The 22,976-nt window shown below is 45.8% G+C and overlaps 1 protein-coding gene across 3 annotated transcripts; it reads right to left on the bottom strand.

Annotated features, from left to right (window-relative positions):
• Nucleotides 1–4,176: 4,176 nt before the first annotated feature.
• LOC119441796 (zinc finger CCCH domain-containing protein 10) lies at nt 4,177–22,835 on the bottom strand. Of its 3 annotated transcripts, XM_049661633.1 has the most exons (6): nt 22,554–22,692; nt 22,263–22,383; nt 21,852–22,090; nt 21,022–21,174; nt 11,368–11,613; nt 4,177–7,335 (listed from the first exon to the last, which is right to left on the bottom strand). In XM_049661633.1, exons 3-6 carry the CDS (start codon nt 21,993–21,995, stop codon nt 6,964–6,966), a joined length of 915 nt encoding a protein of 304 aa, XP_049517590.1. In that variant the 5' UTR covers nt 21,996–22,090; nt 22,263–22,383; nt 22,554–22,692; the 3' UTR covers nt 4,177–6,963. The 3 variants fall into 3 exon arrangements, with proteins under 3 accessions (XP_049517590.1, XP_049517589.1, XP_037562339.1); XM_049661632.1 differs by lacking the exons at nt 22,263–22,383; nt 22,554–22,692 and adding an exon at nt 22,702–22,835; XM_037706411.2 differs by lacking the exon at nt 22,263–22,383 and having other exon boundaries at nt 22,554–22,710.
• Nucleotides 22,836–22,976: the final 141 nt, after the last annotated feature.

Genomic DNA, 22,976 nt, shown 5'->3' with positions numbered 1-22,976 from the left:
GGCATTGTGCGTCGGCGCAGTCGGCGCGACCAACGCGCGAATGGGTTAGGAGCCAATTCGGCGCCGGGCGCGTCGGAAGCCGCCGGTGCGCTCGAGTATAGAGGGGGTCGTTTTCGCCAACGTGACGTAGCGCGCGCGCTCGCGTTACGTCGGACTATAAACTAAAGCCCCTATATATATAAAAGGTAGCGCTATTCTTAGATCTTGCCGCCACCCCGCTCGCCCCGGCGTTTCCTCCTCGCCTCCTCCAGTCGCCCCAGCCTCCTCCGCTCCCTCATTGGCCAATCCGTGTCACGTGGAAGCACGCGTGGCGCTTTTGCATATATTTATTGCGATAGCAATTATATGGACACTTCAACCGGATTTCTGCCGTCGCCGTGAGGTTCCGTATAGATTCCAAGGGCGATAATACCGTCACCGCGCGCCGTATGCGCGAGTGAAAGCGCGCGGGGGACGCGCGCTATCACGGAGAGCGAACGCACGGCAGAAAGCAAACGCGACCGTCGCGCGAAAGGCCGTGGGGGTATGGGAGGGAGGCGGGGCGACGCTGTGCTGATTCACCAAATGCTTATCTTGCAACCGGGCGCAAGGGGAACTGGCCACTCAATCTCCCACGCGAAAGCGGGAAGGCAGCGCGGGAGGGAGCGGGGCAGCTTCTCCTCTGCCAACAACTCCTCTGCACTTTGCCCGGCGCTGGCGGTCGCCGCACCGTCTCATCTCCACACGGCTCTGACCTTTGTATGCGCTGTGTATTCGCCGTTCAGTTTCCGTTGAAGCGATTGACCGCGCGAACAATTCGCCCTTGGCTGCGCTTGCTGCCAGCGTTTTGACAGTCGTTGTCCGATAAAACTACTATCCCTCCTCCGAATACCTCTCTACTAATTTGCTATCGCAATTGATGTTTCGCCTTTAGGGCAAAACTGCGACATTTTTTAGATGCGAAGCATCTTATGGTCGGGGCTGTCACTCCGTCCCTCCGCCGTGCGGCGTCCACACCCCTACTGCGCATCCTCCTCCCCCTCCTCTTCTTGTCTCCTCTCGGCATTCCTCCTCTCCTCTCCGGATTGCGCAACGAATGCAACACCTGCGGCTCCGCGCGCGATAATGCGAAGCAGCTTAGGTTCATCGCACCTCAAAAACTGCTCCTCAGGACGCGATCGAAGTTTTCCGCGGATTTCCTCTGGTAGCGCGTTAGCTGTAGTTAGCTGCAGGCCCGACGTAGGCGGCGCCACTGTCAATATTGCGCCTCGATCGCGCTGGCCGTGCCGAGCGCGACAGCGGAACAGAGAAGGAGGGAAGTGGTTGGCGCTACTTTTTTATATATAGGGGCTTCACTATAAACGTCCCTATAGTGTCACCTAGTGTTAGATTAGTGAAGCGCAGAGACTTGCTCAGTAGCCAAAGAGTGGCGCTACCAGCGCGTTGAAAAAAAATTTTTTTTTCCGGCAACATCAACTGGAAAATGAGAGTGCTGGCTTGGCGGGCTAGGCCAGCTGCAGCAAGCGGCGGGATCAGGTTTGAATGAAGGAAGGGTGGGGGAAAGGTCACGCCCGCGGCGGCAAGATCACCGGGTCGAGGGATGCAGGCCCGCCTCGCGCACGCTCTCTCTCACCTCGCAGTCGCCGTAAATTCAAGCGCGACGCTGCCGCTTCGCATTCCGTCGCGGCGGAGAAGGTGCTTCCAGTTGCTGCTCGCGCAAAAATGACAAAATTTGGGGCGAGTTATCTAGGTTGTCGGCAGGGAAAAATCGTTATTTCGAGGGGGTCTCCCGCTGTCACTTCGTTACATAGAGGTCTCACATACATGTGCTTCTATGGAGTAACGGCGGGGAATAGAAAAACTTCGTTATATCCAGGAATTCGTTATATGGAGGTTTGGTATAAGCAGGTTTAACTGTGTGTATATATATATATATATATATTTTTTTTTTTTTGGGGGGCGGTGTCGGGCATCACTCCATGCCTGTTGACCTAAAACAGTCCTTTAGTGAATGTAATAAATCAATTGTGAGCAAAGCACCCATACTCTCATGTTTTCTGTACATGTCCATCTTACTTGCGCTACAATGACTTCATTAAGTCAATTAACTCACACATGTTCTTTTGAAATTACGGTCGACAGACGGTGGATCTGCCTATCTTCAGTGGCCTCCAGTTTGGGCCACGTGTTGGCAGCAGTAGCTGCGAACATGGTGGCGATTACCAGCTGATGATGAGCTCACGCAAATTCTGCCATGTCCGGGAGTCGAATGAATGATGCATCGCTCGTACAATACTGCTATCCCTAAATTTTTGCACAGCCAGTCACTACACAGCACAACAGGAGCACTCAGCTCCTGAGTGAGCTGAGTGCTCCTGTTCGCAGCATTACTGAGTGTTCGCAGCCTGAGTGTTCGCAGCATTATTGAAGCCAAGCCATGCAAATAGAAAGGATGGTAAGAATGCACTGGTGTTGTATATTTACACTTTAGCACAAGGTCTGCCATCTTGTATATGGGCCAAATATATGTGGAAAACTGCACTTGTGATATACAGAATTTTCACAATGGCGCAAAGGCTACCGCTACTAATCTGTCTGTTACAAGGTTGTAATCATGCACATGCGATGTAAAACAAGCAATGTGAATTTGGGGCCACCAGTGAGTTAAGCTACAACATTCCATTGCCAAGTACAATGAGGTCACATGCTTGATTCCTGGCCATAGTGCCTGTATTCAGAAAAGAAGTGGATGTGAAAATACCCGTGCATTAACATTTTGTAGGTAAACTTGGGCTGGTTTTACTGTTGTTGTTACTTTGAACAAGACTAAAAGCTGACAGACATGCATAGCAATACAACACAACACACACCTGTCAGCTACGGTATTCTTGTATGTGTCTGCTGTTCTTCAGTCATATCTGAACTAGCAAAGACAGCACATTTTCGTCCAATTGAAGAACTTCATGTGTGATTGGCAAGCCTTTGTTGGAGTCCCTTAGTGTAACATGTTTCATAGCCTGGCTTTGGGTCTCAAAACCCCACCAATCAATGGCTCACCAATGTGACCCGCGGCAGTTTTTCACACCATGCATCAAATACAGTTTGTACCATGCACCAGGGAACTAAGTGTGCATGCCGAGGTGCTTCTTTTAAACGTACATTGTGCTTATCCTTAATAGCATATTGTTTGTTCTGTGCTATTAGCGCAGTCAAAAGTTCAGGTATTTAAGGAATTCCCACATAACCTCCCCATCAACTCAAACGCTTGGAAGGCAGCCCTTAATTCAAAACATACCCTGGTGATGTGGCCACTACTAAGGAGTAATTTACTGACGTTGCTCCCCACAGCCCGTGGGAGCAGCAACATTGACGAAATGATGAACTACAAGATGGCTCCTCCCAGGCATTCATAAGACAAGTGAACCGCGTTGTAACTGGTATAACATGTTACAGCGAAATGTCAGGCAGAGAAGCAAATCTTTTAAAGCTGGTTGACTGATCATGACATATCAGTAGGTATTATATAACAAAGCCCAAAGATTCTGCAGACTTCAGCGTTTCATCAGGCTCTGTACACATTTAATCTGACAGCAGAAAAACCCCTCGCACCAAGAACCTGTTCATTGTGACGTGTACAATGTCAGCCTCATCTGCTGCACCTGTTGCAGTTGCCAAAACACGTGCACACGAACACCACCACCCACAGAATCTTACCCCATAGCAGCATGGCGGTTGCAGGCAACATATACTTTTGACAAAGAGTGTACAACCATCAACTAACTTTGTTCAGCTGATGGCTTAGAGCACAATGCGACTAGGGCTGCTTACACGGCCCTTTTGGGAGCAAAACTGGAACAATACAATGCGGAAGCCAGACCCACTCACAAGTTCCCTTGAAAACCAGGTACAAAACAATAGAAACGTTACTCGCTTGTATACAAACTCCCACTTTACAGAACATTTTGTTTCTCCTGCCTCCACTACCGCGACAGGTCATGCATCAGGCGACCTTGACATCCGGCTGTCTGCACTGCAGTCTTCTCGATGTGCTGGAGGGGATTTTTTTCTTCAATATTTCGAATTACCTGGTGCACCCCCCTGCAAAGGTACTTTGCCTCAGCATTGCTTGCCAACGCAACCAGCAGTGCCAGGCCAGCTGACTGCATGTGGGCTTGATATATTTGGGTTCAACTGCACTTTCATCTTATGAACATATTTATTACCAGGAACCATAAAGCGCTGCGAAGCTGCAAGGTTCAGACTTTCCCACTCTGAAATAAATGTTTGTACATTCACGCAATAGCGGTCACTACCAATGGCACTGCAGCTGCATCATAATGACAGCAGCGCATGGAAGAGAACTTTTTCTGCAACCATCTAGCAATGAAATGAAACTGCCCAGCTAGCACTACAACAAAATGGGAAGTGAGCCAAACAGCATAAGTCCAGAACCCACAAATCTAGAGATGAATTCCTAAATCAGCACATGAACTAACAAATTCCAATCCAAAGCCTGTAGTGCTTACTATTCCCAAGTGTGTTGAACAATTGCAGCGCCAGTCTTGCTCTAGTAGGGCTGTATGAAATTCTGACACTGGCCAATGCAAAGCATGCTCGCATACTACTGTTTATATGGCTTGACACAACTAAACTAGGCTGTTTCACAAGAATGCTGCTTGTTTTCACAGGTGTACAACTTACAGATAGGCGAAATCTAGAGAGATACTTTCTGTAGAACATATTTTTGTTCAAAGTTCAGGTTGCAGTTGTTGTGCAAGTCTGCAAAGTTTCTCTTTCCAGTTAGCAAAAAAAAAAAAAAAAGATCATTACGACCAGCTATCTTTGGTACTTAACTTTCACTGCAATAACAGCTGAGCTCAAGAGTAGTGCACACACTACGAGAGCATTGAGTTTACTAACCGAGTTAAAGGACCCAAGTCTCAGCAGCAAATGAGTGAACCTAGTTGTCTTCATCAGCACGGGTACCCTAGCATCTACCCACTGCTACCGGTACAGCTACTGGTAAAAAGTTGTCTGGTCTAGCAATGTTTGGCACCTGCATTATATTAAAGAGTGAAGAAAAGCCATTAGCAAATACCGAAACAGTTTGGGAGCAAGCCAGCTTTATAAGCCAGCCATACTAGCTTCCAGGCTTCGATCACAATGCGCTCGTACATACTCCAGTACAACCTGTAATGTAGTGGCAAAGCAGCCACATAAAGCACGGCAATACGCAAGACAATGTGAAAGACTCTCTAAAACATGCAAGCAACCACTGTGACAGCAAAGGCAACCAGCTCCCTGAATTACAGGTTGCTAGCACAATCCACTCAAATAAGTACAGTTCTCCAGAGCACCATTTCACAAAGCTTCATCTCCATAACCCCCCCATCCCATCTAGAGAAAAAAAGAAAGTCTGGCAATGTGACAGCTTTACAGATTATTGTACCATTGCCAGTTCGTGAACCACAAGAACGTTGATCAAACTGCATGGCTGCATCACATGGTAACTTGGTACTCTAGTTTCAAGACCATATACAATATTTACACTCCATGCCTGCACTCGAAGCCATCCCAGAGGATTGTATGCCACATACTATCGTAATGCGATGACTCGCAACAAGTCAAGAAACTTGTGTGCTTACTGGTGAACAATGCTTGCTAGATAAGGTTTTTCCTTCAGTTATGCCTTGAGCTAAGTAACATTTGAATTTCTGCTTTGTTATCAACAACCAAGGCACCATGAAGAAAACGTTGGTGGGTGGACACTCCCACACAACCAAAGTTGCAAGCATGAAATGAAATGCATCAAGCATCGCCTTGAAACTGGAATAACCAAGCAGCCAGTTGATGGCTGCTGCAATGCAATTTGGTCAACACACGTGTGTCTTGGAAACTATCTCCAACAGTACCTTACGTAGCATCAATAAACTGTGTAACCGCCTCAATCTGGCAATGTGTGGGCAAGGTAGTCAAAAATATCGGCAAGACAAAGCGAGACCACATTGTGGCATGTGCCTGGCAAAGATGGAAAAAAAATGTACAACAGGACGCTACAGGGCTAAAAAGAGAGCATATTTCATTTTTTTTTTCTGAATGTACACAGAAAGATGCAAGATATGAAGCAGCACTGGCAATTTAATAATGTTGCTGTGCTCCTGTTGTGATGCCTGTGTCAGAATATAGTTTGTTAATTGCAGTCACAAAAGTGTCCAATGTGAAAGATGACAGAAGCATGAAACAATGAAGAGTAGGATATACATTGAAACCAGTGGCAACAATGCATGTTAATGATTGTACCACAGTGTGCAACAGCAAAGCACCGTGAGGAAATTCATCATGCTTATAAAAATATGTGAAACAAGACAGAAAGTCGAAAACACATCACGCCTACCAAAAATATAGTACAAAATAAAAGAAGAAAAGGTGTCAAATTTAAGCAAAGTTTCACACTGATAATCACCCGATGTTTAGAATGCTGGCGATTTTTTTTTTTCAGCCAGGAGTACAAGAACACATCTGGTTTCCTTTGAAGCCACAAGCTCGCAACATTTGCACCAGGTCTTGTAATAATTATGATACAGCTTCCCGCCTTAACTTGGCATCAGACACAACTAAGGCAGCCGGAGAGCTGGTGAGTTGAAACGCGAGTCCATGCCGCACAAACCGGCAAGGAATGGCTTGTATCCAAGGGACTTGGGGTGAACTGGAGGGGGGTGGGGAAATGATCTCCATATCACTTGTCAGGATTTTGTGCGGGCGTCACCACAGCAGAAAACTAATGGTGTCAAATACAGCTGCCATCCAGCAGCAGAATGTCCGTACCAACAAGATGTGACGTCTCGCAGCTAGAGAGTGGTGTTGCACAAGGACACGCAGCTTCAGCCGCTGCATCGCCACATGCTTCACTCAAGAGACATGCCCTTCGCATGATCCAGACCAGTGCAAGAGAGATCAGGAGTATGGCTGCCACCTGGGATGAGCCTAGTGAGTCATGCGGTGGGCAATGACTGGGCGCAGGCTTTGAGTCATGACAGGATAGGAAACCAGTGGTGCCGATGGGCTGCTCATGGTGATTATGGTTTGCGCGAGGCTCTGTGAAAGGGAGGCTGGCAAGCTGGACGATATGGACACTGGCACCACGGGCATCATGGGCGTCATGCTCTGTGGTGTGGAGGTCAGGTCGGCCGTGCCACCCAGTGATGCCACGGGCCCCAACGCAGCCGCTGTGGAGATCATCCCCAGTGGCTGGGTACCAGCGGGCGCCTGCTTGCTCAACCGCAATGCTGCATTCTGGTCCAGCAGAAACTCGTTGGTGGCCATCAGGTCAGCCACCTGTTTCTTCAAGTCATCCACCTGCAAAATGGGCGTTATAAATGTTGAGAACTTTAAATTGCTGTCGAAAATTGTGCGTTCTTTTCCCACGTAAGGTTCGAAAAAGAGCACGTACCTCTACTACAAGACTTTTGTGATAGCCCCTACATCAAGGAAGTATTCACTCACTACTGCAGTATGCCTGTTCTACGGATTGGCATTTTGCGGCATTTCGAAACCATATGCAACGTTACATGCATAGGCCAATCTGCTATATGCATTTCTATTTAATGATTTCCTTTTTTTTTAGCACAATGACAACTAGGATATCGAGGATCTGCTCTGTAGGAAGAATAGTAACTAAACATCAGACAGGAACATGTGGCACATGCCACAGTTTCAAACTGTTTTTTACTTGCCAGTGCTTCTGTGGCGATTTGATAATCTGCAGAGCACACAGGCCAGCCCATAGAAGCATCAATGCTTCATTGATTTGTGCATGCAGCACTAAACATCCCATATAGACTTTTCCAAGAAAAGTCTATATGGGATGGGTGTCTCCATAGTGCTCTCTGTGCTGCAAGCCTATGTGAGCACATGATCAAAAGCTCTAGGGACTGTGGAAGCACATGCTCCATGTACCCACATGCAACAAACAAGTGCATGTTTGCACTCTGATCAAAGGCTCTACAGAATAATGTAAATTAACATTACAACCTGCGTGCAACTTTACACTTCTATACCAAAAAAAAAAAATTGTTAAATTTGTCATCTGCTTCTGCTCTCATTAGCTATAGCTCTTTTCTTTCAATTATATTTTTCTCCAAATTTCTGGTTAGTCTATTTGTCACTTCTTCCTTTCTCAACTTCCATGGCTTCCTACATATCCTCATTTTAAGTCATTACACAAATAATTAGGAAGCAATTGTATAAAACACAAATGGCAGGGCTGTGCAAACGCAACTGAGCAACAGGGCAATGCAACTGAACAAAGAGAAAAAGGTGTTTGCTTAGGTCAACTATATTTGCTCTCTTAAAACAAGATATCCCTTCATGCCAGTAGCACAGACCAAGTACAAAAACTGGCTGTACAGGGGCTGGGAATCTACTATCTGGCACTAATACTGTGCGCCCACATTTTGGCACGTAAAACCCCATAATTTAATTTTGTGCACCCACATTTGTATGCGATTATTTAGGAAGTAGAGCTAGCTCTTGCTTTATTATATATGACCATGCTAAATGGAAAGCGAGACTTGCGTAAGCTTTTACATTTTTCATGTAACGAGCTGCAATTCTAAACTGTAACAAGGGCAGAGTCCATGAAAGTCAACCAGGTGTTGCTTTGACAAGTGGGATAGTACTAGCACAGAAGCTGGCTCCACCACTGCCAATCGCAAGACAGGTAGAGAAGTGCAAGGGGTTGGCAAGTCCAGCGCCATCAAATGCTTTGCAGAGTGCATAAGCGGCCTGCTTCACCCTATGGGGCGACTGCAGCATTCGAGAGTGTATGTCTAGGAGTATGCGTAAATAGACATACAGAACTGCTTTTCACAAGCAGCGATGTTGATGGGCGCCTTCATCTAACCCAACATGCACTTGGCCTTAACGGCACGTGCCGTCTTGCTGCACCGCGATGCCATAGATTTACTCACCTGGGCTTTTAATGCATGCCCGATCCTTTCGCAACAAATAATGCAAGCTTACTGGGTGTTCAGATAGTGTTCCTCTTCCACTGTCAGTCTACGCGCACATTCGGTAAAACAAAAGGGCTTGCCAACATCACCGCTGGTTTAAGTAAAGCAATGCGTGCAGATCTACATTTTTATTAGGCCGCGCATGCTCCTCGGTGCAGCACCTCGGACCGAGCAACCGCCACAAGGCGTCACCCCGTAAAAAAAAAAGCAGTGGACGGCACTGTACAAGTCCACAGTCTACTGAACAAGACAAAAATGGAGCCACATGAGCTGCAATGCTACAGCTTAAACTGAATTTAGTCTGTACCTTGCATTTTGACATGATAATGCATTGAGAAACCTGCACTATGTATATGAAATGCTCGAAGAAGTTTGCAAAAATTGTTACTGCCTTGTTTCAGCAACTGCAGATTCGCAACTGCTACTACTATCCGACGACTGACATCCACGGACATCTTACTGTTTAGACTAGAAAAACTAAGCTCAGCTGCATGCTTAAATCTCTCCCAGCTTGCATTTGTCATCGAAGTCCAGCTTCAAAACTCGAGCTAAATGGAATAGAATTGTGGTACGAATGAAAAAAAAAAAAAGGAAAATAAAAACTACACTGCCAATACCACTTAACATGGGATTATGTGAGCTAAATGGGCCACACAGGAGACTTTACAGCTGGGCTTGCCACAGCTGTGGCTTTATTTTACATGTGGTTATCATCTACGACTTTCAAAAGGCAGGCAACTTGTGTCCTGTTTAGAGCACTATGTCTACTTCGTTGCAGGATAAAAAAACTAAAAATTTTGAAGCTTGCCCTAGGTCATAAGATAATGACGATAAAAACTTTATTTGTCGCTAAGGACGCAACACTCTCATTCCAAGACATTTTTCTGGCACAGGTTCAGCGCTTGCTGAATGTGCGCCGCGAGATGCCGCTGGTCTTCTGCAGTCACTTTGACCATAAGAGACCCGTCACAGGCAGAAAATGTTTGATACCACAGGTCAGATTTGCCACCTCACCATAGCCGTAAAAAATTGGATATATTTGAAATTTTAATTTCTTTTACTACATAAACCTCCTCAAGCTCGAAACCATAGAAGAAATAGCGGCAAGTCTCAGAACAGCTTGAATAATTTACTCTAATAGCTTTACTACTAAACAGTTTAGCTTTCTTTTATCAGGTTTCTGGCACTCACTCTGGCACACTTCATTGTCTGCTACGCTGCTACATTGGGCCGTAAAACGAGTAGCAGCATAACAGACGACAGAGTGAGCCAGAGCAAGTGTCAAAATGTCATGTTATTCATCAACGTGGCCCGTGGGAGACAACTCATGGGAAACAAAACAGAAAATGGCTTCTAGAAAAGTTATTATAGTAAATTATTTAGGGCGTTCCGAGGCTTGCCAGTACTTTTTATAGGGTTTCTGGAGGTTGAGGACCTCAAACACATGAAATGAAAAGTTTAAAATGTCATGCCAGTACTTCATCAAATGTGAAAAAGAACACATGATCTTCCCTGTCAAAACTACGTAATCAAGGGCAGGCCCATATGATAAAAAATCGTTAGTAAATTTTTTAAATACACAGAGGTTAGGTGGCACTTGTGGAAATCAACTAACAGATCTGCACCAACCATTGCACTCTCTCTCCCCCACACTCAAGCTGTTTTAGGTCGTGTCCAGCACGAATTGTCCTTACAATAAATGCGAGGCACAACCACAACTCGCAGATTTGCATTTCGTGGTGACATGCTGCAGCTTCTCAAGTTGTCCACCCATGCCCCACACTCATTTTACAACTAAAATGATGACACGTGTGTTCAAGTATCTCTTCGGGTCTCCTGAATGCACACGTTTCCGCAGCATTTTGTCAGTCTTTCAAGTCCCGGACCTGCGGTTTTGCAGACCTTGCATTTTTGCACCGCGCTTCCTGCCACGCTGCTGCTTTTGATCGCCATTTTGCACGCGCTTTTGCCGCTTATCAAGATGCTTCGCCATGCCGCAACGCTTTTGCTCGCGCATATGCCACGCAACATCACACTGCACTTTTCCCATACTTTCGCTTGCGCTCTTGCCTTGCGTTTACACAATATGCCGCAGCCACACGCACTTTTGCCCTCCATTTCGCACACACTTCTGCCTCTGACTTTAATGCCTCGCTGATCGCCACATGCTCTTCATCCGAGCATTCACCAGACTTCTTTTATGCTCTGCATTTTGGCCTACTGCGCTCTTCGCTGCACTGCGCCCCGCGCTCGCGCCCCCATCCCAGATAAGAGAGAGAGAGAGAGAGCCACGAGTGGGGGGGTGGTGAGTGCCCGGCGGGCAGTGAAAAGGCCTTTAATGCTGCATAAATCGGGTATAGGGAGTGGGACGGCCGACCTTGCGGCGCAAGATGGCATTCTCTTGCTGCAGCACACGATAGCCCATCTCATCATCCAGGGCTCGTCGCTTGGCCTCGGGTTCCTCCTCGCCTAGATGTCGGAACTTGCAGCGACCTGCACGGCGGCAGTCCCCCTTCAGGAAATCTTTGCAGACGGGCGGGATCATGCCCACCACCTGTGGCGGCTCAGCGACACCCCCGGCAGATGGCGGCAGGCGTCCCGTTGTGCGGAACAGTTCTTCCTCCTGTGCAGAGCACAAACAACCAAACTTGATGGTTTAACCAAGCCGAGTGCTGCAGACATATGCGAGAAGGAAATACTTTTCGGACAAGAACAAATAATTGGGGCAGAATACTACGGAGGAAACCAGGGGCTGTATTCTGCATCTGTCACTCTCAGTGTAACTATTTTCACTCGCCCCTCTTATCTATTACAGGCATGGCAAGCGGCAAACCTAAAGCAGCCCAAAAGAGGAAATGTTAAGCTGCACTTGGTAGATTACACGACTGAAGTAGTGGGCCAGCCAGTTACCTTTACCGAGAGCGACAGATCTCGATAAGAAGAGTGGATTAGAGAAACACCAACATCACGCTCTCCGTGATGCAGTACTCGCAACATATGGCCGACGGCAGTTGAGTAAAAAAGGTTTACACTAAAGGAGGACTTGGTAAATGCTTGACCTGAAAAATTCAGTGATGTTATCCTACACAGGCACACAACCTGCAAACATCACACACTGATGTATGCACTGTGGTTTGAGTGCAATATTCAAGACCGGAACTTAAGCCTTCGCTTTGCTCCACTATTAGGCAAAAAAGAATTAAAGTTTTCGGGTTTTACCTCCAAAGCCATGACATGATTATGAGGCACGCCGTAATCCGGATTAATTTTGACCGCCTGTTTTTTTTTTTTTTTTTTTTTTAATGTGCACCTACATCGAAGTACACAAGAGTTCTTTGCATTTCACCCCCATGATGCGGCTGCCGCAGCGTAGAATCAAACCCATTACCTCGTGCTAAACAGCGCGACGCCAGAGCCACTGGGCTACCGCAGCGGGTGAACAGAAACCTTCCGTGCCTGTGCACGCTGTGAAGTCACGGAGCACATTCTTCCTGTTACTTGCCACATAACAGCAGGTACAAAAATATGAATGGATGGCTTGCAACAGAGGGAGCCAAGAGAAGCGGACGATGCCCCATATGCATGATACCTGTGATATCCGCACAATCTTTGTACACGTGACATTGTGCCAAAGTGGTAAGAATAGTTCATCCTTGTAACATTTTTTTTTTTTCTGTAGTCATAATGCTGAAGAAAAGCTGGAACACTAGTGTCTTTTTAAAAATTGGCGCATTGCCCTCCAGAAGGAGTTACCACTCTAGCAGTTGAGTAACTGCCACATATTAAACTGCATTGTGCTACAAACACAAACGCATTAGTACAGTCACGTTCACACAGTCAAATACCTAACTTGGTTGGCATTAAAGGGACTGTCCAGAATGTGTCCAGGGGTTATGGCGCAAATGCAAAAGATGATGTTTCAAAATTAGAGAAATAAGTATGGTTTCATCACTTAGATACGGTATTATAAGTTTGATGCAGAAAGTCGCAAAAGGATCATGCAAGTTGAGACAAAGCTATGAAATGTAACAAATAGGTTATCCCACATGGCATTACAGTACGAGTAAATATGCCTTAGCCGCTATCAAGAACACACTACTACTTAACAAAAGTTGCTTCCTCGTTTACACTGGGGTTCTTGTGTAATAGACCCTTGTCGTAATTTGCAAGTGCACTTCTCTGCACTGCACATTTGCTAACTAATGGCGGCATTGGTAATCATTCAAATGAAGACAGTGCTTGCTGCACATGCTACGGTGGCTTGTCTCTTCAGCATGGTTTCATCATGAGAGCCACATCAACATTTTACATCTCGTAATACAAAGCGTGCTTGTATACAGTGTTTGCAAAAATGACTACCCTGCCATTAGTCGGCTAACTGCGTCGCAGAAAATTGTGCTTTACAATTATGAAAAAGGTTTATTACTGTTTGATTGATGGTAAATACAGGGAGGTCTTCCTAGAAAGCTGCCTTCATACCATTAACCATCACAATGCTTACTACACACAGCCTTGTACTCATTACTGTCTACCTGGCATTTCAGTTTGCACATTTCCCACGTCTGGTTCCCTCAACGAGTGTCGTGCGTCGTTTCCATCCTCTCGTGTTGGTTTTCTTAGAATGCCTGTCTCAACGTCACCCTGCCACCCCTCCAATTGCAGCATAAACAATTGGGATGCATTTGAATGCTTGACAACAGAGAAGATTAAAACAGATTTACACATTGAAATAAATACAAACTGCAATCTGTATGTTGTATAGATGCAAGAACTTAAGTTCAAGATTTACAGAATCTTGCCCTAACTTGCAGAATTTGAGGGTACCTTTAAAAGGGTAGAAAAAAAGAAAACGTCAAATCAGTCTGCTCTTTAAAATTCAATCTTCACAGCAAGCTTTTGCTATCGCTCTTGGCTACCAGTGTTGCTGACGTCTGTATACTTATTATAGTCAAGGGAGCTCCACAGTCCTATCATTTTTTTTTACTCCATTTCCAGAGATACCTTTGCAGGTACAGGCACTTTCAATGATAAGCTTTTAATTGTGTGACAGAAGAGACGGCCGTTAAAAATGGGTAGATAGATCCTTTTAATCCTTTATCTACTGGCCCACGAAAGGAGAACCAACAAAAAATCTGCCCATTAGGCAACAGTCAGCTCCACGGTTATGATTTGAAGCATCAATTCTTCAACAGCACAACAAATAATTACATCACTTTTTAATGTCAACCAACATGAAGGAGGCTAATTATAGTAGAACTACAGAAATTGGAGATGGGTGATCACATGGCGTTGTGAATCACCAACACACTCCCGTGAGGCCCACATGCAGTGGTTCACAGCCACACAGTGACACATGTTGCCAAAAGTTGAGCATGCGCCTCCAAATTGGCCCCTGCACCAGTCTTCATTCTGCACTTCTCTCCAGCCAACAAGGTTTTTGTGTGCTGGCATTCTTAGGGCACTTCACACACTTTACAGGGGCTAGCTAGCTACGTATGTATGTTTGTACCTAACCGTTTTCCCGCCTACCTGGGTAGTTCATGGTTGAATGGTTAGCGCGCATCAGGCTGCTGTGCTGAGGGAACAGGGTTCCAGAACAACTGTCAAACCAATTTGGGTCACTGAGTATGAGGCAATGTGCGCATTTGTGCCGCTCTTACACAAACCTCTTTCACGCCAACGTCAGTCACTGTAGATGCAGGACTGGGTAGGTATCGCTGTTCAATGAAACTTGGACACCAGCTTGGAACACTGGGTATGTGCCAGTGGGAATTTGCTGCTCTACAACGACAATACTTTGTGGTAGGTTGCACTAGTGACGCAAGGCTAAAGACACAGCGGAGCTGATTGGTTCCTAGCTGGTCGTGGCTATACGAAGTGATGTTCAGTTTACGAAGTAATGCCAAGTGATGCTAAGTTATACGAAGTGTATAAGTATTTCCTCGCGGTCCATGGCATCGGCGAATGCCTCGCGAAGCACTGGCAGTTCGAGCACACGTAGGGGAAGTGGGGCGAAAGCTATGCACAGTGTACGGGCGGCGCGTAGCAGACGAAACGCCGGGATGACGTCACGGTGCTTGCGCAGTAGCGCGCAGCTGGTGGGAGCTCGGCCGAGCCGCTGCCAGAGGCGCCTGCAGCAGTTGCGGACACCGCAAGCGTTCGACGCTAATGCGGGGAAACGGAGAATAGCGGTTGGTGTCGGCAGCACCTCTGCGCGTTGCCTCGTTGGTGCTGCTACAGTTTGTTTCTCTTTCTCTCTCCCGAGCATAGCGCACGACGCGCCGCGAGGTGGTTGCTCGTTGCCATGGCTACGGCGCAGCTGGCTTTTCGTGAAATGCGCACATTTTATGGCTGGCTTAAACAGCTTCGCTGTTAAAAAGATTCCTTAAATTTATCTGATGCTGAGCGAAATTGAAACCACGTCACAAAGGTTTGTCGAGGACAGCAACTCGACGCTTTAGCAGCCTGTGTCATAAATGCACTGGGTATGTGCCGCTTTTCAATGAACATCTTTGACGCCAAAGCTTTAGAGAGCTGCACCATGAATACACTGGGTATGTGCTGCTCTTCAATGAACCCCTTGCCAAGATGGGTCACTGAGTATGTGGCACTGAGTGTGCGGCAAGCGAGGCAAGAATTCTCAGCGTTTGCAGGCATCGGCGCGCCACGCTTGTCTCGGAGGCAACGCACTTATTTCTCGGCAGCGCTACTATATGGCGCAGCGTGTCCAGAAAGAAGAGCCTGGTTCACAGGCACCGGAGTGCCATGTGTTTCGAAGGCCGCACGCAGGCTTCAAGGTGGCGGTGCTAGATGACGTCGAATGTTCTTAGGGAAGCGCAGAAGAGTTCCGCTGCAGTACATGCCACATACATAACTTGTTTCGACGGGGGCAATATGTTGTGTCACTACATTGATTCAGTGCTAAATGCATTACCACCAACAGTTATCAAAAAATGGATTCTGCCATTTTTTTTTTGCCCTTGCCTGAAAATTTAGTACTCATACAAACTCAAGACTGGCATCTGCTGTTGCCTGCTACAGAATCTAAGACGTTCCTCTCACCTCTACCGTCCTGTTCCACTGAGTGCTCAGTGCACTCAGCTTTCGGCGGCACAGTCACGATGTGATACGTTGCATGGCATCATGTTACCACCTCCTCTTTGTGCTACCTAACCGACTTCTAGCCTTGTGTCCTCTGTATGTTTCGAACTGGTCGCATTATTATGTGATATGTTGTACTGTCAAGGAATTGAGGCTTTATACTTTAAAGGGACGCTAAAGAGAAACACTAAATTAGTTTACGCTGAAAGTATTCTTCCAAACTATATTTATGTTCACTACACTGTAAGAGGTTGATAGCTAGAAGAGAAAATGAAGGCCGTTCCCTTTCCTAAATATTGTGCAGGCAGAAACCCCCCGTGTCCGTACAAACCCCCGTGTGGGCTTTTACTCCGGCGGCAGGGGAGCTGCTTATGGTGTGGCTGTGCAAGCCCTATCTTGAAAGCTATCTGCGATGCGGACAGTCTAGGTGTCGAGGCGCAAAGAGGGCTGATGGCTTCATGTGCTCTATACAGCACCCATATGCTTACGCATCACCGCGTCCATGCACTGAAACGACACCAACTTTTTTTTTTTTTGTATTCTAGAAGGGTAGAATGGTAATACAGATCAGCTTATTTTCTCTTTAGTTTCCCTTTAACTACTGTGTCAATGGTTACCCATCAAAGAAAGATAAAAGAAAATAAGACAAAAATTTCGTTATAGTGTGCCTTTTAACCACTGTCATTGGCCCAAAAAATCTGTGTAATACAATAGGGCGGAAAGTAAAGCACGTAAGTTTTACTGTCAAGTTGCAGCTTGATTCCCTTTCATTCTAAGCAACACGTGTTAGCTCAAGGCCTCTCTCTGTACCAAGTCCTTTCATATGAAGTACTGAAAATAGGCCGCCACCTAAGTAACCAAACTTTCTCTTAGTACTTCCTCCATACAGATTTTTTTTCAGATTTTTTGCGAAACAAATTGAAAATGGAACTGTAAATGGGGATCTCCGCCAGCTTTATCTCCCAGGTGAATGTGCCTTTGTGCTGGGCTAAAATTGTAGACGCAGACGGGGGTTCAGTTTTTAGGTCATTTTTGTCCACTGTAGACAAACACGAGGTACTCAATCATCAGTAGCGCATAACGAAAAAAAAAATATATATATATATATATGTTGCCTCACTGTCACTCTCTAATGAGACGCTGACTTCATGTCCTTGGGATTAGAAAACATGTATGGCGCCTATTTCTTTGTTGCAATCATCACTGCACAGACCACTTCGCCACAGTGATCCATTAATGAAAATACATAAGATCTTTGTTTTTTGAGTATGTTGAATGCCTTGGTATGCCATTTTCAATAAATAAAAATTAATATAACGGCCTATAGAGGTGTAATTGAGCATATGTGTAAACGAATGCAGCCCATTTAGTTAAGAACAATTACTGTTCAAAAGTTAATAAGGATGTACAGAGAGGTCCACTGTTAAAGGAAACACCGGAGCGCATGGCTTCAGCTCGGCACCACCACCGGCCGGTGGCTGCACCAAGTTTCGCGCAGGTGCAGTGAGCGCGCTGTGGGCGGTCCTCTTTTGTCGTCTGCTACCGTCTGCTGCCGCGCTTCGGATAGTAGAGAAGCAAGCCGATCACGCCTTTTTAATGTTGGTCGGTGAGTGCATGGCCACACACTGATAGCCACCCATTGCAAAGCTGAAGGAAAATTAGACAAGGCAAAATATTAAAAAGCAGATATTTTTGTTGTTTCAGCTTAAAGACAAATTTGATCATTTTTTTAACGGATGTCTCTTTGTGGCACGGCTATATTAGAGAATACTTCTCCGTGTGTACTGCCAATCTCATTTCTACTACTGCATATTCGAGTTGCTGCAGTGCATAGGCTGTACAAAGAATGCACAAGCACCTTTAACGAGCATATTAATTTATAAGGAGCTATCACACGAGTTATCGTTGAATCATGGGAATCGACGTGCACAGTAAACATTTTTTGAGGTGGGAAAAAATCTTTATGAAACGAGAAGGCGAACAAAAGACGGCACGGTCATTGCTGCCGATGTTAAGAGCATTTATCCGATTATGGGCATCAATCCAGTCACTTTCCTTTCAACTGGAAGGAAAGTGGCTGCATTCAAGCACAAATTACGCGAGCTGTTTGCTGCGCGACGATACGAAGCGCGGCAGCTGACCGTAGCAGACGACGAAAGAGCACCACCCACAGCGGTCGCTGCGCCTGCGCGACACTCGTTGGGCCGCTGACCGGCGGTGGCGCCGAGCAGATGCCACGCGCTGCTGTGTTCCCTTTAACAGTGCACCCCTCTGTACATATTAAATTGTGGGACTGCCTTTCCACAGTTCCACAGGACGAAACCATATCTTATGGACTACAAACCCAGCTCTGACAGCTTAACCCTTTGGGCGCTTGTCTTTTACGAAGTGCAATGGATTGAATTTCTGTTGAAAGTATAACACATCAGCAGGCTTTAAATTCGAATTCTATTTGTTGGCATCATGTTGCTGAACATTATACAAGCTTTTTAAATCTTAGTATTCAAAACAAAAATTAAACAGTTATGCTAATTAATGAGTTTAAATAGGATATTTAGTGTTCCTCAGGCAATATAGCCTCTTCATCGCTGTAACTGTCTGTTCAAGTTTCCTTGTAACCAACATAAAAGTGCTCTGCATCAGAGTTGAAAGGAAGTTCTTGAATGTCTGCATTAGCAAAAAAACGTGGGCTTTTTGCGCCAGTCTGTCATGTCAGAAAACAAGAAACGCAAACACTGACAATTGATAAGCTTGGTCGTGCCATGTGTTCTATTGAAATAAAGCCTACCATAAAATTTTAGTTTAACTAAGCTCTGAGTAGATGGCATAACTAGTCTACGGATGTTTCACATTCACGAATTACCTTGGACACGGCAGGGGTGTGCATCGGCGGCCTGACGTGTATACTTGAGCACGGCGCTTAAAGGACTAAAACATCAATGGAAGCAATAATATATGCAATAATAATGTTGATGGCAATGTAATGTGAATAAATACAACTAAATCGCTAAAAAAGGTAGCACCAGTCATATTGTTGCTAACATGAGATTTTGCTCCAGGGGTTTACGGCAATTAGAAATTTATTTCCTTGTTTCTGGGGTTTTACGTGCCAAAACCAGTTCTGATTATGAGGCACGCCTTAGTGGAGGGCTCTGGATTAATTTTGACCACCTGGGGTTCTTTAACGTGCACTGCAATGCAAGCACACGGGCATTTTTGCATTTCGCATTCATCAAAATGTGGCCGCTGCGGCCAAGCTTTGATCCCGCGATCTCGTGCTCAGCAGCACAATGCCTTAGCTAACTGAGCCACCGCAGACGGTCAGAAATTTATTTCCTATTGCAGCTCATTCTTTGGCATGCTATTTTCCCTCCACAGTCAATTCAAAACCCACCAGAGTGTGTCACTACCTCAGATGTCTGTTCAGCAGCTGCACAGTATGGACACATGTACACAGCATGCCCATGAACAAGTGCCGTACCGACACCTGATGCAGATAGGCTTTCAGTAACAAACATGACGCTAAATATTTTTTAACGAAGCTTTTTTAGCATACCCTCCAGCAGAGCTAGAAGCTCTGAGCACGCTCTTCGTTTCTATTTCTGTCATCTTCTCTGCCTTCCCCGCACTGCCGACCAATGTTCAAGTGTCAGCCACGCACTAGACAGTTACAGTGCAGTCAGCAGGCCTTCCTTTTATCTATCTATCAACATCTCTCTCTCTAAATATCCTTTGTGCAACTAATATAAGCCTTCAAGAACATAATTCTTTTAATAAAATGAAGCTTTATATGCGTGCTTTCTTGGGGATTTGGCATGTATGCTGTGCTGGTTTCTCATCAAGTGAAGTAGGCTGACTCTGCAGACAGTGTCACAGCAAAGTGAGCCGACCCTGGAGACTGTGTCATAGCAAAGCAGACCAATCCCAGAGAAAAATGTAATCTGTAGTTGTGTAATGGGGGTCTCCGCCTATTGCCGTTCTGCTGGGCAGGCATGTAATCTCTACGCATTAAAACATTGTACAGCATACGAACACTTCTATAGCATTTAATTACCCACTTCATGAAACCTTTGCTTTGCATAGATTCCAATATGTGCATTGAATGTATATACACGGTGTTTCAGCGAATACTTTCAAAATTTATTTAAGGGTGCCTGTGGCAAATGGCCCAATTCTAGTTAATGAGCTGGTCTACTCGAAGAGGCAGACATAACTTGCCCAAGAAATTGAAATGCATAATCGAATCATTCAAAATAATTCACTAATTAGGTTTTTAACTAATTTCCTGATGGCCCATATTGCAATTTACAAATTGTAGCCGGCGAGTTTGCAGGGCGGATCCACTTGAAATTCATTCTCAGGATGACACCAGTTTCGAGATATTAATTCCCGAACTTTGCGGAGAAATGCATTGGCATTCCAGTTAATGTTGTGTTTGAATGCATAAAGAGACATTTTGTTAAGGTACCTAACTGGAACGCCAATGCATTTCTCCGCAATGTTCGATAATTAATATCTCGAAACTGGTGTCATCCCGAGAATTCGTTCCAAGTATCGCCTTGCGAACTCCACGGCTACAATTTGTAAATTGCAATATGGGCCATCAGGTAATTAGTTAAAAACTTAATTAGTGAATTATTGGTCATTATTCAATTATGCATTTCAATTTCTTATGCAAGTAATGTCCGCCACTTCGAGTAGACCAGCTCATGAACGAAAATTGTGCTATCTGCCACAGGCAACCTTTAAGAATTTTGAAAGTGTTCGCTGAAACACCCTGTATATATATATTTTTTTGTTTCTGAGCAGTAGGGCATCAAAACCTAAGCAGGTGGTAGCATTGTGTTTTCATGAAAACACAGCACAACAAAGACATGCACAGAATATCTGTTGTGCACCTTCTTCCACTTGTGCCAATGCTTTAACTCACCTGACGAGTGCAGTGCAGGAATTTGCAGTTTGGCCGCAGACACTCGGAGTTCTGGTAATCATGGCAGAAGACAGGCTCCATGGTGCCGCGGACATCATCGTTGTCTAGTCCCTCAGGATGCACAAACTTGCAGCGACTGCCTCTGTGACACACCTGAAGGCTCAACAGAACGCGACCGCATTGCAGTGCCGTGGAGAACAGAGGTTATTTAACATAACTGTCTTTTTATTTATTTTTGAAGCTACCGCAAAACAATTGCCTTCGGGTGCAATGAATACCTCCAGGATGTACCTGAAGTTTGCGGTTAATAACCACTTGCTAGGATCTCCCATCATTGTGCTACTTGGTATGCTTACGGCAGTTACGATCAATGGTAGCAGTTCATACTTCCTACATTTTTTTCCTTACCACCGAGACAACATGAAACTAATGGTTAATGCAAATAACAGAAGTACTAAGCTCGGATATACGTAAGCATCTGAAAAGGCTCGGGTATTGCGAAGGAATTGAACACGATATGGTGAAGCGTTTGCAAAGTCTTGGCAGTGGCAAAACAGAACCCTACTACATCTGAGGGATGCGACAAACTTTTCTCCTTAACAATAAGACATGCAGAAACTAATGGTAGTGTGCTTGGTATTTAATCTGCAGAGATTAACAAAAAAATCTTGCAACTGTAAATACGAATCTCCGCCAACTTGATCTTCCTAGGTGCGCGTGCATTCGCGTTGCGCGCTAACATGCATCACGAACGTTGCGACGTATGCAGATGCGATCAGTGCAGATATCCAAAAATAGTGTTCCCTCTAACAAGCACAATCAGCGGTCACCTTGCGTAGGAAGTCTCGGCACACGTTCGGCGCATCCAGTCCGCCGTTCGTACCCGACACCGCCATCAGAGCTTCGGGTGGTCGCACGGCGCCCACAGCGTTCACGGCGCTGACGGCAAAGCTCAAATCCTGATTGTCGGTCATCAAGCCGATGATGGTACACAGAACCGTCAAACGACGCTATCAGCAGCAGCAACAGCAGCGGACCGCAAAAGCATGAGACTTCGCCGCGGCAGCGCCTGTGCAAAACAACAGCAGCACTTGACCGCCGGCGCTACTCGCTGTCGGCATGGAACACTACGCCAAGAGCCGCTATCTCTATCACAATAACTAACAAAAGTACGAAGGCTTGCCAGATCGCAGTAAGAAGCCTTCGATCATAAAATCTGCACAAGCCGCTAGACAACTTACGTGCTACAATTGAGTCTAACTGGGATGATTTACGGCAGTCAGCGCAAGCGACGCGCAGGTGCTCGAAGGCAGGAGCGGTGTTCGGCAGGAACTGCGCGTGCAAGCCAGCTTACGCCATCTGCTGATGATAATCAAGAAAACGCGCATTCACAGCCTACAGTAACGCCGCAAGTTGCGCAGTGAGGAATCTACGGCGTTAGAAGCTCAAGTTGTTTTATTGTCAATCCGCTTTTCAGAATCGCCATTGGGGCCCCCCTAAGGTAAGAAATGTATACAGGGAACAGCTTCTACCTTATGATGTGCCCGGCCGCATCTGTAGCAGTGCCAGCGACGTCTAACACCTGCTAGAAAAAGCACTCGCACTCGAAAGTCACCGCTTTGATCGCTAACGCTCACAAACAAACACACGAAAATTGACGCTAACACAACTTTCACACACACGAACGATCCAGCATCCCGAATGGAACACGAAGCCTGCGTGCTCAGGTTGTTGACTTGATGTGTACAGTCGCTATTTTTTACCCGTATTCAGCTCTCTAATAAAATTTCCCAAACTAATGCATAGATAGCTTGTGGACTGAACTTAGGAATATGAAAAATAAGCTCTAATAATTTGTCAAGCAAAAGTGTTAAATGGCTAGCGGGACCTAAGGGTTGAACTATTTTTCATCGCGCAAGCAACCGGCGCTTCGTTACAGCTTCGCATGGATGCAG

Source organism: Dermacentor silvarum, chromosome 2, assembly GCF_013339745.2.
Source record: "Dermacentor silvarum isolate Dsil-2018 chromosome 2, BIME_Dsil_1.4, whole genome shotgun sequence".
Lineage (NCBI taxonomy): Eukaryota > Metazoa > Arthropoda > Arachnida > Ixodida > Ixodidae > Dermacentor > Dermacentor silvarum.
This window is presented reverse-complemented; position numbering and strand designations above follow the sequence as displayed.